At 40.0% G+C, this 18,230-nt stretch overlaps 1 protein-coding gene across 2 annotated transcripts in view; it reads right to left on the minus strand.

Moving 5' to 3' along the window:
- The window catches only part of NBEAL1 (neurobeachin like 1), a 145,606-nt gene that overhangs the window by 36,846 nt on the left and 90,530 nt on the right, over positions 1-18,230 (minus strand). For both annotated transcript variants that reach the window (XM_050969552.1, XM_050969551.1), the window contains 12 exons: positions 17,275-17,408; positions 14,306-14,465; positions 14,106-14,208; positions 12,965-13,121; positions 11,396-11,554; positions 10,786-10,945; positions 10,324-10,412; positions 5,912-6,493; positions 5,194-5,369; positions 4,668-4,821; positions 883-1,011; positions 57-362 (listed from right to left, as the gene is read on the minus strand). In XM_050969552.1, the coding sequence (XP_050825509.1) occupies positions 57-362; positions 883-1,011; positions 4,668-4,821; positions 5,194-5,369; positions 5,912-6,493; positions 10,324-10,412; positions 10,786-10,945; positions 11,396-11,554; positions 12,965-13,121; positions 14,106-14,208; positions 14,306-14,465; positions 17,275-17,408 (2,309 nt within the window). The remainder of the gene's footprint in view (positions 1-56; positions 363-882; positions 1,012-4,667; positions 4,822-5,193; positions 5,370-5,911; positions 6,494-10,323; positions 10,413-10,785; positions 10,946-11,395; positions 11,555-12,964; positions 13,122-14,105; positions 14,209-14,305; positions 14,466-17,274; positions 17,409-18,230) is intronic.

The raw sequence follows: 18,230 nt of genomic DNA on the forward strand, positions 1-18,230 counted from the left end.
CTCTCCTCCCTAATGGAAGAAAATAGAGAGAAAGCCAAGAAGCAGCCATTACTTACATATTTATCAATATAAACTTGCCATTCATCAGAGCTGCAATACTCCCGGAAGTCCTCAAAGAAAGAGGGGCTGCCATTGGTGAGCGGCAACGAGGGTAGGTGCAGGTTCATGAAGAGAAGTTGGTAAACTTTGGATACCAGCGTTCGAACAAGGGGAATCAAGAATGTGTATGTTTCTGTCTTCTCTTTGATTGATCTACTCAGGATGCCTTCCAACTTCCCCAAGAGATAGCATGCCTCAGCTTGGCTTTCAATTACTTTGGTCTGAAGAAGGGTGTTTAGCTTGGCTGCTGCCATAGCACAAACCTGGACAGAGAAAAACCAAACCAAACCCCTGTGAGGCTAGTGCATGCTACATTTCACCACAGGGTTTTGTGTGACTCCTACCGCTGTTTGTTAGGTAGTGTGAAACTTCCAGTAAGTTAGAGAAGTATAGGATTTCAATACACTTAGCCACTATTAATTTATTTGCATTATGGTACTGCCCAAATGCCTCTGGCTGGATCAGAGTCCCATTGTGATAAGTACTGTATACAAAGAGACACCCAGTAGAGATGGATCTGGCTTCAAAGAGCTTACAATCTAATTTAATGTGTTAGAAATGCAACAGCTTTCAGGAACCGAGGATGGAGAGGAATGTGTAACAAGCCTGCATGTGGTGGCAGCAGCTGAAACCTCTCATTTATAACAAGTTTGAGGATTGTTATGACGACATCAGCAAACTTACTGAAGCAAACTGCATCCCTACAGTCACTGAAAAGTTCTAGTGTTACATAATCAGCACAAATGTTACATACAGTATTAGAAACATTAATATATAACAAACCTGTAAGTTATCTTGTCCAATGAATCCAAGGAGCAACTGGACCTGCACTTGAGAGAGCTTGATCCATTCTGGGCCAGCAGAGTACCAGAGTGACAGGCTGTCAATGAGTGTCACCAGCTCTTCTAAAAGCTGTTGTAAAAGTGAAAGATTTGTGTGAAGGAAAAAGAAACAAAATATGAAATGCTGAGACACTAGTATAACTATAAGTAAAGTCACCAAATAATCCTTTTGAAGGTCTGATGAGAGCTATAAGGGTATGTTTACATAGCCCATGGCAGCAAGCCCCCCAGCCCCGGGCAACAGACTTGGGCTTGTGCTGCCTTGCTAAAAATAGCTGTATTGAGGATGTGGCTCAGGCTAGAACTCAGACTTAGAAGCCTAGAGAAGAGGGTGCGCTTCAGAGTCCAAGCTCCAGCCCAAGCTACAATGTCTATACAATTATTTTTAGTGCAGTAATGCAAGCCCAAGTCTGTCAACCCTAGCAGGGAGGCTCACTGCCACAGGCTGTCTAGACATATCCTACCACAACAAACAAAGCAAGCTGTCCCCCATACTTCAATTTAATCAAAAGTAATTAATTAAATATACTCTGGGACAGAGGTTCAACAACTAATTGTGATAGAATTCAGGAATGCAAAAGCTACGGGTGCAGTTTGATAAAATATCTATCCTCTGAACAAAAATAGTTATGTGTGTATATAAAAATAAAATGAATACTCTATTTCTCTAAGTCATTTCCGGTAAGTGTCAATTCTACAAATACAGTGGATGAGAATATGATTGTTTTGATTAAAAAAGGCTCTACTCTTTAGAGCATACACACCATAAAAAGTAATACATTTTAACTCAGTGTGCATTTAAGTTACATTTCTTTCCATTTAAATGAAAAATTAATTTATTGTTTCATTATCCCCAGTGGTGTACATGATGCTTTTGAGGGAATTAAGCAAACAGGATCCCTGCCCTGTTTGTAACCTTCAAGTTTGATCCTGTGAGGTGCTTAGAACCTTGGGCCACTTCCATTCTTTTTCTTTTTATTCCCAAGCTTATGTTGATGTCATTAAATGATATACTAAGAGTAAAATTAATCTTTTTATAATTTAAGAAACATAGTGCATTTCTCCTCCATCAGCATCATCATCCTGGTCACTGGATAAAGGACGAGCTGATATGGATGGTGGAGTAAATTGGCACAGTACCTAGCAAACTAGAGCAAGGTCGGTACCAACAAGTGGAGATTATAATCCTAAGAATACCAGAAGATCTTTGGGGAGGAAAAATTGCTGTGGTACTGAGAGCATCGGTACCGAGGAGGGCGTTGTCAGCAGTACCAATGTCTTTACCATGGTTGCTGGTGCCAAGGGTCATGCACTATGAATAAGGCTATGATTTAGTCACGGGTATTTTTAGTAAAGGTCTGTGACTTTTACTAAAAATATCTGTGACTAAATTTTAAGGGGGTCACTGCTGGAGGCACTGGGACTGCTACTGGGGGAGGGGTGTCTGGAGGGGCCACTGCTAGGGGAGAAGCTGGGGGGAGGTTATACTGGGGGTTGCGCTGCTGGGGGGCCGTTGCTCCGGGGGGGCAGGACCAGCTATGGCACCAGCTGCTGGGGGCCACCAGCAGCGACTGCACTGGCCACCCGGGCACAACTATCACAGGCTGTCCGGGGAAGTAGCTACTCTGGCCACTCCAGCCACCGGGGACCATGTCTGGCAGCAGCCGCATCAGCCACCCAGGGACAACTGCTCAGGTGGTCCCTAGGATTGGCCACACTGGCCGGGGCTAGCTGCCCAGGGCTGCCAGAGCAATAGCCAAAGCCGCAGTGGCCAGTGTAACTGGCTGCGGGTCCACCAGAGCGGCTGGCTGCAGAGTCGCTCCAGTAGTGGCTGGGATGGCTGTCCTTGGGGCCACCTGACCAGCTAGTCCTGGAGCCAACTGCTTGGGCAGCGCTGGGGTCAGCCACACTGGGCCCTGAAGAAGTCACGGAATCTGATACTTTCACGACAGACTCGCAGCCTTAATCATTATTCATAGATTATACAAATGTTAGGGTAAATTGTAAGTCTGTGTAACTTGCACATGGAGCAGACAGGAAAGCATCTCTGTAGCAGGAAACACAACCAACAAGAGGATGGGAGCCTTCTTTATTTTATACCTCCTTATGCTTTCCTGTTGGTTGCTTTTCCACTACTACCTCACAGTTCTGTCCCCCATGGCATGTAAATTACACCAGCTTGACCTAGGGTGACCAGATGACCCAATAAAATCAGGATTGTCCTGATATTTAGGTGTTTGTCCTGCAATCTTTGGTTGGGGAGCAATTTGTCCCAATATTTCACTGCGCCAGCAGCACTCGCCTTTTTTTTTTTAATCCGCTGGTGCCTCCCGCCCCCCCGGCATGTGTCTCGATATTTTCCCCGTCTCATCTGGTCACCCTAGCTTGACCTTACACAGCCATCTGAATGTGGAACTTTCACACCCGCCCACACACTTCCACCACCCATTTAAGTCACTTTTGCATCTGACCCAAAATCTGCTCACAGACATGCTGGAAGTAAAATCAGGGTTAAAAATCCAAAGTGCCCTTCCTCAGTTTGTGACAAAGAGCAGAGAATGAATGAATGCAATGATTTTGGCTGCCACTTTAAATAACACATACAATATGAAGCATACCATTTGACCACTGGACCAACACCTACTTAGAAAATGGTTAGCACTGTTTCATTTGTTCTAGCATTCATGCAGCTTTTCTGTAGTCTCTAAAGATAAGGCTCTTTAATCAGGGGTGCCATTAAGGACTCATGGTCTTGCAATATTAACTGTATTCCCTATGGCATGTGCTTATAAAATTCCAGTACTTAAAGGGGCAGTCAAATCTGCTCCACACTCTGCTTAGTCTCTAGTTAAAACAAATGTCTCATGATTAAGGCCCTACGAAATTCACAGCCACGAAAAACATGTCACGGACCATGAAATCTCGTCTCCTGCTGTGAAATCTAGTCTTTCATGTGCTTTTACTATATACTATACAGATTTCATGGGGGAGACCAGTGTTTCTAAAATTGGGGGTCCTGACCCAGAAGGGGTTTGCAGGGGATCACAAGATTATTGGAGGGGGGGTCACAGTATTGCGACCCTTACTTTTGCATTGCTTCAGAGCTGGGTGGCCGGAGAGCAGAGGCTGTTGGCCAGGTGCCCAGCTCTAAAAGCAGCACCCCGCCTGCAGCAGCAGAAAAGCAAGGGTAGCAATACCATATCACGCCACCCTTACTTCTGTGTTGCTTCTTTCAGAGACAGGCAGCCAGAAAGTAGCGGCTGCTGACTGAGGGCTCAGCTCTGAAGGCAGCAGTGCAGAAGTAAGGGTGGCAATACCATACTATGCCATGCTTAACTTCTGCTGGACTCCTGGCCAGCAGCCACCACTCACTGGCTGCACAGCTCTGAAGACAGCATTGCTGCCAGCAACAGCGCATAAATAAGGGTAGCAGTACACCCTGTAAGCCCCCTACAATACCCTTGCGACCCCACCACCCAAACTCCTTTTTGGGTCAGCACCATTATTATTATAACACTGCGAAACTTCAGATTTAAATATATGAAATCATGAAATTTATGATTTTTAAAATCCTATGATTGTGAAATTTACTAAAATGGACTGTGAATTTGGTAGGATCTAACATATGATTGAAGAAAAGGGTGACATTACTCAAACTGACAACTCTTTCATAAATGTTTTAGCCCTACATCATTTACAAGAGTTTCCATTAGGCAGCTACTATACCTTTTCTGTCCATAAGTTTGAATTAACTAGCCCTTCTGCCTGTAAAAAGTCCTGTACAATGAGCAGGAGCCGGAAGGCATTTTCAGCATGTGTCGGAAGAGCTTTCGTGTCTCTGTTATCAGTGACTGTCCATTCCAACATCTTCTCTAGCAAGCTGAATGGAAAACAAAATCCCAAAGTAATTATCACATGTTCTAAGAGTAAGTGGCTTTTAAAAAAATCCCATAAAGTATTTAACTGAGCCTAAGTATATGTAGTGATATTATAATCCTCTACTCTGTAAACCAGTGAGATTAAGGAGATTGTGATCTTCATAAAAATCAGGGGCATACAATTTTAAGTTCTGTCAAATAAATTCAATTTATAAATAGTACAGATGTGTAGACATACGTCTGATCATTCCTGCATCAGAATGAAGGGGATCAAAGTAAATCAATTCAATGTCTTTCACCAGGATTTAATGTAACTCTGATTCCATCTTTTTTTTCCCTTCCTCTCCAAAAGAAAAGAAGAAATCTATACTCACTTGAGTTTTATTTCATCAGAAGGTTGCAGTAACTCATTAGATATCCCCAGTTTGGTAAGTGCAGAAAACACCTGTCCCCTCTCAATCCAGACAGCATCATCAAACCTTTCTAAACCTTTCCACATCACACAGAGCAGGACATCTGTGAGCAACTGTATGAGCTCCTCTTCAGATCCCTATGAAACAATCAAGGAATTCACACTCTTTATAGTTCAGAATGCCTCAAAGAGGCTTGTTATTTGTTACAGTGCACAATGCTTGGAAAGTTTCATCATCTTCAACATTGTAGCCTAAAGAGTCTTCCCAGTAACTAAATGAAAACATTAACCTAAAATTATGCTGCAATGATGTTTAGTCCAGATTATTAAAATAATAGTTGCTTTATTTTCTATGCAAGAATTTAGATGTGAGTCTTAGTACCACTGATTTGGTCACAACACAACTTTTTCCTTGATGAGGATGATACGGGTCATTCCAATATAGCTTTGATTTAAAGAATAATGCTACAATTTCAGCCAGCAAACTTAAAAAAACAACAACCTTGAAAGCTGGATGTTTATTCTGTAACAAACAGAACTGATATCCCTGCAAATCAGCTGATTTATCTGCTCTTCTGTTAGAGGGAGAACAGCATAACTATCTAATGGGGGAGGGTATTTTAAAAGAATTAAAAGTACTGTGAATTACATATTTAGACAGGATGGGGAGGATTACTTACTACTTGGTTTTCAAATAACGAAAGATCAACGCTGAATCCCATATCATTGATGATGCCTGATTCTTTGTCAGGCTGATCAGAGAATGGCTTTGAATTTTCAATGGGTGATGGTGTGCTGGGTAGGCTCTCTGTCATTTGATTCCCACTATCAGCCAGCTCATAAGAGTCCATGCTAGACAGATCTAAACGCAAATGTGAAGGATTACTGTGCCATAACTCTTCTTGATCCTCTGACCTGAAAGTCATCTCTTCCACAGAAGTACCTTCCAGCAATGTACCAGAAAAACAGCTGGTGACAGCTAAAGATTTGCTGTCTTCCACGCTCCACTGATCATATGAACCATTAACTGAAGCAAAGCTACCAGCTTTCCCCCGCTCTGCCGGATCAGGATAGCATTTCCGAAGCTCTTCAGGAGGAACTTGTTTTTCATTTTCCTTTGTAGAGTCAGTCCTGCTCTCTTTAAGTCCATTCCTGATGTCGGAGTTTTCTTTTAGGAATAGTCTAACCAATGTCTCCTGCCAGGCTAGCTGTTGAGAAATCTGCTGTGCTGCATCCGGCTGGGAATGTAAAAGCTGTAAAACCTGTAGTGAGCACAAGAGGTCAGGCTAAAAATCCAAGCACGTACACGTTAATCTTTGCTACATAACTGCAGTCATTCCAGCCTTTAATCACACATTTTGTACTCCATTATATTTTATGCCTTCTGTGAAAAAATTCTTGTAATATAAATTAGTCAACAGGAATACAGCACATATGAGCGATAGATAATTCTTCACAGGAGAAAGTGAAATACATAGTTAACTTTCTCATGTTTGTATGGATCCTCAGTATTTTGCATGAATTAAGATAATCACATAGTAATCATTTACAATAGAAAACAAAGTTAGACATCAGACAGCCATACAATCATTTTGAAAAGTGCACTTATTTATTTTATTCTACTAAACATACATCTTATTTTAATGAAGAAAATGATGATTGGTGTGGTGAGAAATAGAATGTAGCTTGTTAAAAGCTAACAATGTATGATTAAAAAAATTTATTACTATTAATTTATTACTGTATAAAGTACAAAGCTAACTATAGCACATTGGTAATGTTTCCATCTCTTAGGCAACTATTTCCACAAAAAGCAGTCATATACACCACAACACATATCCATATTCAGAACATTGGTTTACAAAATCAATACAACAAATTACAAAATATATCAGATTAGACACAGCTAAGCTAGAATAAAAAGGACAAATAATGGTGCACTCTCTCTCTACATACACACACACACAGAGTGAAGTCGCACCATACACGCATTTAACTTACGCAAATTCAACTATACGCACACAATGAGCGTATGCCCCAGAGTGAGCATGAGATGGGAGACGTGAATCTGCTGTTCCCTCAGTTGGTCTCAGTTCCTGCGTGCCTCTCACAGTGTGAGCATCACACCACGCTAAGTGTTATTCTAGTGTTTAAAGATACGTATTTTTCGTACAACATGGCCCCTAAACGCAAGCTGACTACTTCATCTGGTGCTCAACGGAAGAAACAGCAATCTGTTCCAACACTGGAGGAAAAACTGGCTGTGTTGGACTTATTGAGAGATGGTACGTCGGTCTCTAACGTGGCATGTAAATATGGCCACAATGAATCTAGCATTCGTGCCATCAAGATTCGAGAGAGAGAGAAATTCATCAAGCCGTGGCATCAAGTGCTCCAATAACTGCTAAGGTGACAAGCTAGGTCCATGATAAGACTTTAGTGAAGACTGAAAAGACATTAAATTTATGGCTGGAAGACATGAACCGTAAACGTGTGCCTATTGATGGCAACACGTTACGAGAAAAGGCTCTTAGCCTCTACGTGCTGTTCGAACCTCTCGCCGAAGAGGAACCGCCTTCTGATGAGAAGGAATTGGCTTAACAATTTTAGGAAGAGCTTCAACCTCGAAAACGTGTAGACTACTGGTGAAGCTGCATCTGCCGATGATGAGGCAGCAAAAGCCTACCCCGAACATTAAGAAAATCATAGAAGAAAAGTATCAGAGGGGTAGCCATGTTAGTCTGGATCTGTAAAAAGCGACAGAGTCCTGTGGCATCTTATAGACTAACAGAAGTATTGGCGCATAAGCTTTCATGGGTGAATACTCACTTTGTCAGATGCATGGCACAACTATTATGAAGTGGGTATTCACCCACGAAAGCTTATGCTCCAATACTTCTGTTGGTCTATAAGGTGCCACAAGACTCTTTGTCACCTTTTATAGAAGAAAAGGGCTATTTTCTAGAACAAGTTTTTAATGCTGATGAGACTGGGCTTTTCTTGAAAAAAATACCCAACCGCACTTACATTTCAAAATCAGAAAGACAAGTCCCTGACTTCACAGCAGCTAAAGACTACGTGACTGTGTTGTTTTGTGGCAATGCCGCTGGCCATTTAATAAAGCCGGGCTTGCGCTACAGGGCTGCAAATTCCCGTGCCCTAAAAGGCAAGAACAAAAATGTCCTGCCTGTGTTATGGCAATCAAATAAAAAGGCTTGGGTGATGGCAGTATTATTTCGGGACTGGTTCCACAAGCATTTCATTCCGGAGGTTAAGTGGTACCTCGAAGAGAAAGGAGTTGACTTTAAAGTGTTGCTGATTGTAGACAATGTTCCTGGCCACCCTAAGGCACTTCCGTTTCTGCATAACGACGTTGAAGTCGTTTTTCTCCCCCCTCAATACCATCACCACCCTCCAACCTCTCGACGAAGGCGTGATTCGTTGTTTCAAGGTCATGTACACGAGGCTTACGTTCTCATGGATACGTAGTGCTATGGATGCTGATCCCAATCTTGATGTGATGGAGTGCTGGAAGTCCTTCAACATTGCCAATTGCAACACTTATATTAAACAGGCAATGGATGCAATCAAGCCTGAAACAGTCAATGCATGTTGGCGAAACCTATGAGAAAAAAAAAGTGTGAATGATTTTAAGGGTTTCCTGACCACTGACAAAGAAGTGAAACACATTGTTCAGGTAGCTAGGCAAGTGGGTGGTGACGGCTTCATTGATATCCTTGAGGAAGAAACTGAAGAATTAATTGAGAGCCACAGAGAAACATTGACTAATGAAGAATTACAGGAACTGATAAAATCTTCTACAGAAGATGAAGATGATGACGATGAACAGGAAGAGCCAGCAAGTTGGAACCTTCAAAATTTGCTGAAGTGTTCCAAGAAGCAAACACTTGAATGATTTAATTTCTGAATACGAACCCTCTATGGAACAAACCCTCAAAATCACATGTAGTATTAAGGACAAATTTGAGACAGTATCAAGAAATATCTGAGCAGCTCAAGAGACAACAGCAACAGTTGCTGATCACCACGTTTTTCAAGAAAACACAACCAGCAGCAGATAAGCCTGGCCCATCGTCTCCTGGATTGACATCAAGCCCTGACGACCGCCCAATAGTGTCATCATCGTCACAGACTAGCAAGAATATCCAGGATGAGTGGTGAGTGTTTAGGTTTACTGTTTTCCCTTTTTATTCTTTCATTCTTCCGTCTCACTCTCTCTTTTATGTAATTAAAAATACAGTACTGTAAAATTATATTTTGCATATGTACTCTATTATATACTGTATATTACTGTATACATTATACATATTGTACAAGGTTGTATACGGTACACTAAACCATGTATACTGTACTTTATGGATGATTTACGGGATTTTCAAGGGTAATTTTGACTATATGCGATTTTCACCTTATGCGCTGACTTTAGAACCTAACCCTCGCATAAAACGCGAATCCACTGTACGTGTACACACACACACACACACACAGTTGAGCATTCATGCACCAACACTACAATCAGAATCTCCAGCTCACTTGAGAAACTGTGATGCAACTTATGTCAAACAATATATTATTGCTCAGCCTTTCCCTACATGGTAAAATATTTCAACAATTTGCACCACCACCACCAGCTTAGGATCACACTACACTCGGTTTCTGCCTTGCACCTTTCCTCTGCTCACAACCTACCTTTTTAGAAATGAATTAAAATAAACCTAAAAAACCACAGAAAATGTTCTCTTACAATAACTGAGTAAATTCTGAAAGTAACCTCTGTTCATGACCTTTTGAACATCCTTTGAGAGAAATCGGTCACTAAAACAGTTGCGTGTTTCCTTTCTGTAGAAAATACACAACATTTGACAATCATAGAACGTAGAACAGTTTAAAAATTACTGATAATACAGAAACGTGGAGTACAAATAGCAGGTCAGGTTCATCAGAGATTCACATTATTAGAATGAGTCATAATTTAAAATTACATAATGTCATATACCTCTAATATATGCACTGCAGCTCCCCACGTCATTACCAATAGGTAAAATGGCCTCCTGTTTTTAAGAGTACTAACCTTTTTGCAGATGGCCACTCTAACATTTATATCTGCTCTATGAGACAGGTGCACCACAGCCACGAGGTCTCTGTAATTCACAACAGGATCTGCAGGGTAGGAATACAAACAAACAGGCATCGTGAAAGCAGGAAAAAAAATGAACAAAAACCTTTGAGGCCATTTTTATACATCAAGGATTAGTAAATGGGACAAATTTAAGTTTGTTTTGCCGCTTACTTTTAAGAAATTATGTTTAAACACTAAGTAAATTGAAACCATCAGCATAAATATGTTAACCTGGAGCACATTTAGAATAGAATAACTTTACTAAGTAGCTTGGTTTTCACCATCACTATACAGATTAGGGGGTGGAGACTTAAAATAAATAAGGGAATAATTCATAATCACATGTTTGTCTTAAAAAAAAATCCAGCAGGGATTTAATACTAGTAGGCAATCTGTCAACGTGTCTTGGATTACCTGCATACAGAATTTGGTTAAGAAGATTTTTAATAAGAGAAATGGTAACTGGGGATTCATTCAGAAGGAGCCCTAGCCCAGAGTATCCCACGTCTCTGAGTCTCATACGTTGTTTACTCCGTTCATAGACTTTAGTACATTTCAGCATCTGCTCTACAATCTGTGAAGAAAGATCACAGAAATCACATACACACAGAAAATTACACATGCCTTCTATATACAAATACCAAGCAATCTTATTAATAGAGTCTGAATTATAATTTGTCTGTGCATAATTTTTTAAAGAAATATGCCCCCAAAACATAAATACTAATACAAAAATAAATGCAGGTACTCTCTGATCTTTAAAGATAGCAAATCTTCAAATATTCTGCTTCACTGGAAGACAACATTATGAAAAGTACAGTAAGTAGCAACTGTGAGGAACTGATAATTTCTAGTCAGCGTACTATTACTACTAAAGAACTATAAGCAGGTTCACTAAATTAATATATTCTACATAAATTTGTATCCATTTTAAAACAGGGTTTAACTGCCAAAGATATTTCAGATGAAAGAGTGCATACATTTGCAAAAGTTACCATTAAAGAACTTATACTAAATGTATTACCTTGAATACAAGTTCCCTTAGCCTGTCAGAATATCTCTGATTCAGTAACAGAGCATAGAGAATATCAGCATTTCCTGGTTCAAAAAGTAACAAGAAAAGCTGGTCCCGGGTTGGGCTTGTATGAAGTAGGCTGAAGAGTACATCAAGAATCCCACAGAGCTACAAAATAAAAACACACACCTAAATAAACCCCATAATCCATGCAACCTTGATTATAATGCCCAACTCAAGGGGAAAACATCCTATCTTCCCTCCAAAAACAGCATCTTACATTGCATTTTCAGAACAGCCTCAATGCCCCTTTCAACCATATTATATTTACAATCAGCTTTAGTGGCTCTAAAGCTGTTCCTAAATATATATACACACACGCACAGAGGGCACTTGCATAAAACTGTAAACAAAAGAGGTTTAAGCTGAGCAAAGGGATTTGTCATTACTTGTATTACCGGAGAGCCTAGTGGCCCGAGGACCCAATTGTACTAGGTGCTGTACAAACAAACACAGAAGAGAGGAACTCCAGACAGCGATTATACACATTATGAACAATGTGCTCAATGAGCTTCGAGATGAAAGCGAGAAGGGGCTTTGAAGAGGCAAGTGAAGGTGAAGGGTAGGTATTTTTACAATGGGAAAGACTAAAGCATTGTTTGTATTGTGAGATGAAAGAGCCAAAGAAGAGTGAGAGGTTAAGAAGAAGAGTAAAATAGGGAATGAGAGTGGGCAGAAGGGAGATCAGGAGATGGGACAGATCACTGGGACAAGTGGAGGCATTAGAGAAGGAGAGCAAATGAGAAACTTCTGCATCAGTGATCAGTCAAGGAGAGGGTGAAGGTCACATCATCTTGTCAACTTTCTCTTGAAAGAATCCTGTGCAGAAAGAGAAATGGTGGCAGGAAGAGGGGAAAGGAGGGTTTGAGGAGTGAGTCAAAAGGTAGCTAAAAAGTCAGTTGGGACTGTGGGTATGAGATTCAATTAAGTTGGTGAAGAAGACTTAAGCTAGGAAGATGGCAGAACTGGAAGAAAAGAAAACAGATTTGTAATGGAGGAAGTCAGCCTGGTCACAGGACTTTTGCCAGCAATGCTACACAGCACAAGAGCAGGAACGTAGGAAGTAGATACTGGGAATGAGCCAGGGTAGAGCTTGTGATAGGTGAGGGAAAAAGAGAGTCAAGGACAGAGGAGAGGGAGAATGGAGAGAACCAATCACCATATCAATGGAATATAAACAGAAAAAACAAATCATTACAACTTTAGAGCAATGAAGTCCAATTATCTCCATTTTATGCAGGCTTAGAAAAATACTGATACCCAATCACGCTGCATTTTAACCAACTCGCATGCTTACCAGAGAAAAAGGAATAGGATCATCAGTTAAAGTATTACCCATTGCACAGTTCCCTGTGCAGTTCCACAATGGGCTTAATTCTATAGCCTGCCACAACTACAAAGTAGTAACGTATATGCTGCATTAGATTTTGCCTGCATCTTTTTTTGTCTCTTTCTTTCAACAAAGCTACGGTCAAAACTCCTAAACACTAAAAGGTGGGAAGCAACTGCAGATGATACCTGTTCCTCTTCACTGATCGCAGCTATATATCCCATGATGCTCTGTATTTCTTCATGTGTCCCACCTTTGCTTAGGAAATATTTGATCAGTCCATATAGGAATGTTTGTATTGTTCTGAGGTCATCTGGAGCTAAGTCACTGTCTTTATAGCCACTACTAACACAGACAAGGAAAAAAGGACAGTTAAAAAACAACACATTTCTTGCATTACACAATTTGTGATTTATAAATATCACTCTGCTAATACTTCCACTACTTGTTTTAGTAATCCTGCTACCCTATCCTTGGAGTGATATTCAAGATGACAAAGTGGGAGTAACCAAAAGCAGAACTGGGGTTTTGGAGCCTGATAAACCCCCAGATGCAGACCTAAACCTGATCTGGGGACTTACTATTATTATTAAGCATTTTTATTAAGGTAGTGCCTAATGGGCAACCAAGAACAGGGCCCCGTTATGCTAGGTACTGTCCTAACAGCAGATGGTTCTTGTCTCAAAGAGCTTACCATCTAAACAGAAATGTAAAAGCATTTCAGTTTTCATTTTTATAAATAAATCTCTACCCACTTTCCTTGAAGACATCATTGAAAATTATAAGTAGATATAAATTGATGTAAGCCTATCACATTAAGGGTGAAAGCTTGTCCTGAAGATCCCAAAGATGATGTTACTCAAACTCTTTTGGGACAAACTTTCCTCCCACTTTAAATCCCGGACATAAAGCTTGTAGTCAGGCTATATTTTCTTGATAATTGGGATGCTGGGTGATTTAATTAACAAAAAATAATAAAAAAAAGACTTTTTCAACCTTTAAACTGCAAGCAAGTTTTCTACACATTTCTAGTACTTTTGGAATGAGCTTGCCAGAGCTGGGAGAGCAAAAAAGGTGTCCGGAATGCTGCCCCTGAAATTGTGCTGCTCCCGCAAGCATATGCTTGGTTTGGTGGTGCCTAGAAACAGCCCTGGAGCTTGCTACAGTCTAGTTCTAACACAGGGGTCAAGGGAAAGTAGTAATTTTGGTAAAGGAGAATTAAACTCAAAAACTTGATCAGCTCTCACTTTTAATTCATGTTTTCTGCCTGGCCTTTTGTGAAAAAGGTAACAATAGCATACAACAAATTAAGGAGCATAAACCTCATACCCATAATAAATCCTGAGTGTGTCTAGTAGAAACTGCACTCCATACTTCTTTCTGAAGAGCCTCCTGCTGTCTTTGATGATTGTGGAAAGGTACTGTATATGTCCTAAAATACAAAGCTTTCCATTAGAACCTAGACAGGGATTTATGAAGAGCAAAGGTACTCTGTTTTAACATAACTATCTCAAGTTGTATAATCTCACCAATCCGGAAAGGGAAGTCTCCACGGTTCCAGATACTAAAGTCAAAAAGTAAATGTTGATACATCTGTTGCAAAAGTTGCACATTTTTTTCCACAGAGACCTGTTCTATCAATAACTGCAGAGCCATCAGTACATTCACATCCATCAAGCTGCCTGGTACCTAAAATTCAAACAGATGGGTACAGGGTATATAATAGTAAGTTATTTAATGAGCAGCATATGCATTTTCTATTAAACTGATATTTAAAAATCAGATCAACTCCCTAGTCTTGCACAACATACAATATTTCCTTACCTTACAACAACTCTGTTAAACCAAACAGCTGTTTGAAATAATTCAATAATTCCTTTGTCATCTGAATTAAAGGTTTTTGACTGAAATTTGTATCTGATTTTTGTTCTAGTTTAAATAGTTGAACTGTGAAATCTATAACAAACACAGCAAAACATAAGAATGGCCATACTGCGTCAGACTAATTGTCCATCTGGCCTAACATCCTATCTTCCAACAGTGTCCAGTGCCAGCTGATTCAGAGGGAGTGATCAGAACACTATGAGTCATCAATGTGAATGAGCCATGAAAAATTGCTACTGCAATCCCAGGATACATCGGGAGAGATAGGGAAGTGCTATCATCATTATCCAAGGCATTGGTGAGATCTCATCTGGAATACTGTGTGAAGTTCTAGTCTCCCATGTTTAAGATGAATGCAAACTGGAACAGGTGTACAGAAGGGCTACAAGGATGATCAGACGAATAGAGAACCTACCTTACAAAAGGAGGTTGGGCTTGTTTAGCCTAGCCAAGTGAAGGCTGAGTGGAGATATGATTGCTCTATATGAATGCATCAGAGGGATAAACATCAGGTAGGGAGCGAGTAGAGTTATTTCAGTTAAGGGCTAAAGTTGGCCCAAGAACAAATGCATATAAAACTGGCCAACAACAAGTTTAGGCTTGAAATTAGATGAAGATTTCTAATCATTAGAAGAGTGAAGTTCTGGATCAGACTCCCCAGGGCAAAAATCCTAACTGGTTTTAAGACTGAACTTGATAAGTTTATGGAAATGATGGTATGATGAGATTGCCTACAAGGGCACGGGGCCCATTTGTGACTGCTAGTAGCAAATATCTCCAATGGGTGGAGATGGGACACTAGATGGGGAAGGCTTTGGGAACCGCGGGAAAACACTCACTGTAATGTCTGGCTGGTGAATCTAACTGATTGCCATATTTGGGGTCAGGAAATAATTTCCCCCCAAATCAGACTCGCAGAGACCCTGGGCAGTTTTCACCTTCCTCTGCAGCATGGGGCACAGGTCACTTGCTGGTTTCAACTGGAGTAAATGGTGGATTCCCTGTAACTTGAAGTCTTTAAATCATGATTTAAAAACTTCACTAACTCAGACAGAGGTTATGGGTCTATTACAGGAGTGGGTGGGTGAGGTTCTGTGGCCTGCAATGTACAGGTCAGACTAGATGATCAAGATGGTCTCTTCTCGCCTTAAAGTCTATAAATTATCAAGTGATCCATATTGTCCAGTCCCACCTTCTGTCACTCAGAGGCTTATGGACACCAGGAGCATGGGGTACATCCCTGACCATCTTGGATCAAAGCCATTGACACACCTATCCTCCATGAACTTATCTAATTCCTTTTTTAACCAAGTTATACTTTTGGCCTTCACAATATCCCTTGACAATGAGTTCTACAGGTTGACTATGTGTTGTGTAAAGAAGTACTTTCTTATGTTTGTTTTAAACCTGCCGCCTATTTTTTAATTGGGTGACCCCTGGTTCTTGTGTTACATTAAGATGTAAATAAAACTTCCTTATTCATTTTCTCCACACCATTCATGATTTTATAGTCCTCTATCATATCCCACCCTTCAGTCATCTCTTTTCTAAGATGCACAGTCCCAGTCATCTTAATCTCTCCTCAGAGGTCTTATTTCCTATCCCTTTCCTAATGGTTCCTAACATTCTATTAGCTTTTTTGACTGCTGCTGCACATTGAGTGGATGTTTTCAGAGAATTATCCACAATGACTCCATGATATTTTTCTTGAGTGGTAACAGCTAATTTAAATCCCATAATTTTGTGTGTATAGTTGGGATTATGTTTTCCAATGTGCACTACTTTGCATTTATCAACATGGAATTTCATCTTCCATTTTGTTACTCAGTCACCCAGTTTTATGAGATCTCTTTGTATCTCTTCACAGTTGGTTTTGGACTGAACTATCTTGAGTAATTTAGTATTGTCTGCAAACTTTGCCACCTCAATCTTTACCACTTTTTCTAAATTATGTATGAATATGTTGAACAGCATTGGTCCCAGTACATATCCTTAAAACATAAGTAGACAAAGTTGCACAAGTATCATAACATCTTGTTTTCAGAAATCTACAAGAATGTAAAAATATTATACTAGTCCAGGAGTAGGCAACCTATGGCACGGGTGCCGAAGGTAGCACACGAGCTAATTTTCACTGGCACTCACACTGCCTGGGTCCTGGCCACCAGTCCAGGGGGCTTTGCATTTTAATTTAATTTTAAATGAAGCTTCTTAAACATTTTAAAAACCTTATTTAGTTTACATGCAACAATAGTTTAGTTAGTTATTATAGACTTATAGAAAGACATCTTCTAAAAACATTAAAATGAATTAGTAGCACGCAAAACCTTAAATCAGAGTGAATAAATGAAGACTTGGCACAGCACTTAGGAAAGGTTGCCTACCCCTGTACTAGTCTATGTATTGTATCTGTACATATGCAAGACAGAAGGGAAGTACAAAGTTAGTTATGCTAACTCTATGTTCCTATGCACCAGCAAGCACAGATACTCGCTTGACAATAGTCTGAACCTCAGAAAACCTTTGACATTTAGAATGAAACCATGGCCTAATGGATTTCAGTAGAATCAGGATTTCACCCATAACATTGATTACATGAGAAATAACTTTTCACCTTCTGTAACAAGGCTCCTAGGGTAGCAACTCCATGGGAGTGAATGAGATTATCTTGGTTAATAGGGTGTCTTTGAATAAAGTGCTTTATCATCAAGATGAAAGTTGCAACAATATTCTTCTCTAGACGAGCCTCTGCAAAACAGATCGTTCAGTTAAAACCCTTTTTTATCATTTCATTATCGTGTCATATTAGGAGGAATAAGAAGTGAAAGCAAATGTTTTTATTCTCCACTATTTTCCTGAGCTTCCTCTCTCCACTGATATTTGCTACCTTGCTGTAGACGGTGTTTAGAGCCTGTGATGCTGAGGCAAAGTCATTATATTCTTCCCCACAACAAAGCAAATGCCAGTCGTGACTTCAGCTGCTTTGTCCATTCACCTGTGGCATTGGACAAGGTACTCTTCTCTAAGCCACAACCTGGATCGTCTTTTGCATGTTCTGCACTTGCTCTACACACACATATTTCTTCCTCTTTCCCCATATCTCGATATGCCTAATATATCTAGAACTGTTTTAAATTAGGAGAGAGAAATAATGAAGCAAAATCAAAAGTTGTATCATATTGCTTCACAAGTAGTAATTTCTAAGAGGCTTCTGTTAAGATTACAAGAATTCTTTTCAAGCTGTTAATTCAGTACAGCTGAAGAGCTATTTAAAAATAGTTTTCTTCTTAAAATTTAAAGAGGGAAATCTGTGGTTTCAGATGGGTTTTTTAAAGCATGTTCATAAAATTACTAAGAACTTCAATAGTTTAACTAAAATTCTGCAGGCTACTGGATTGTAACATGAAATATGACATTACCTCCCCGGTTCAGGGCCCACTGAACAATGGGAAAATGTGCCATTGACTTCAGTGGGCTTTGGAAAAGGCCCTTTTTTATTTTTCTAGATACTCAAAAGAACCACTTTATTTAGAAATAAATGTGCACATTTTGACTCAGTACATAAAGTTA

The sequence above is a fragment of the Gopherus flavomarginatus genome, chromosome 10 (genome assembly GCF_025201925.1).
Source record: "Gopherus flavomarginatus isolate rGopFla2 chromosome 10, rGopFla2.mat.asm, whole genome shotgun sequence".
Classification (NCBI taxonomy): domain Eukaryota; kingdom Metazoa; phylum Chordata; order Testudines; family Testudinidae; genus Gopherus; species Gopherus flavomarginatus.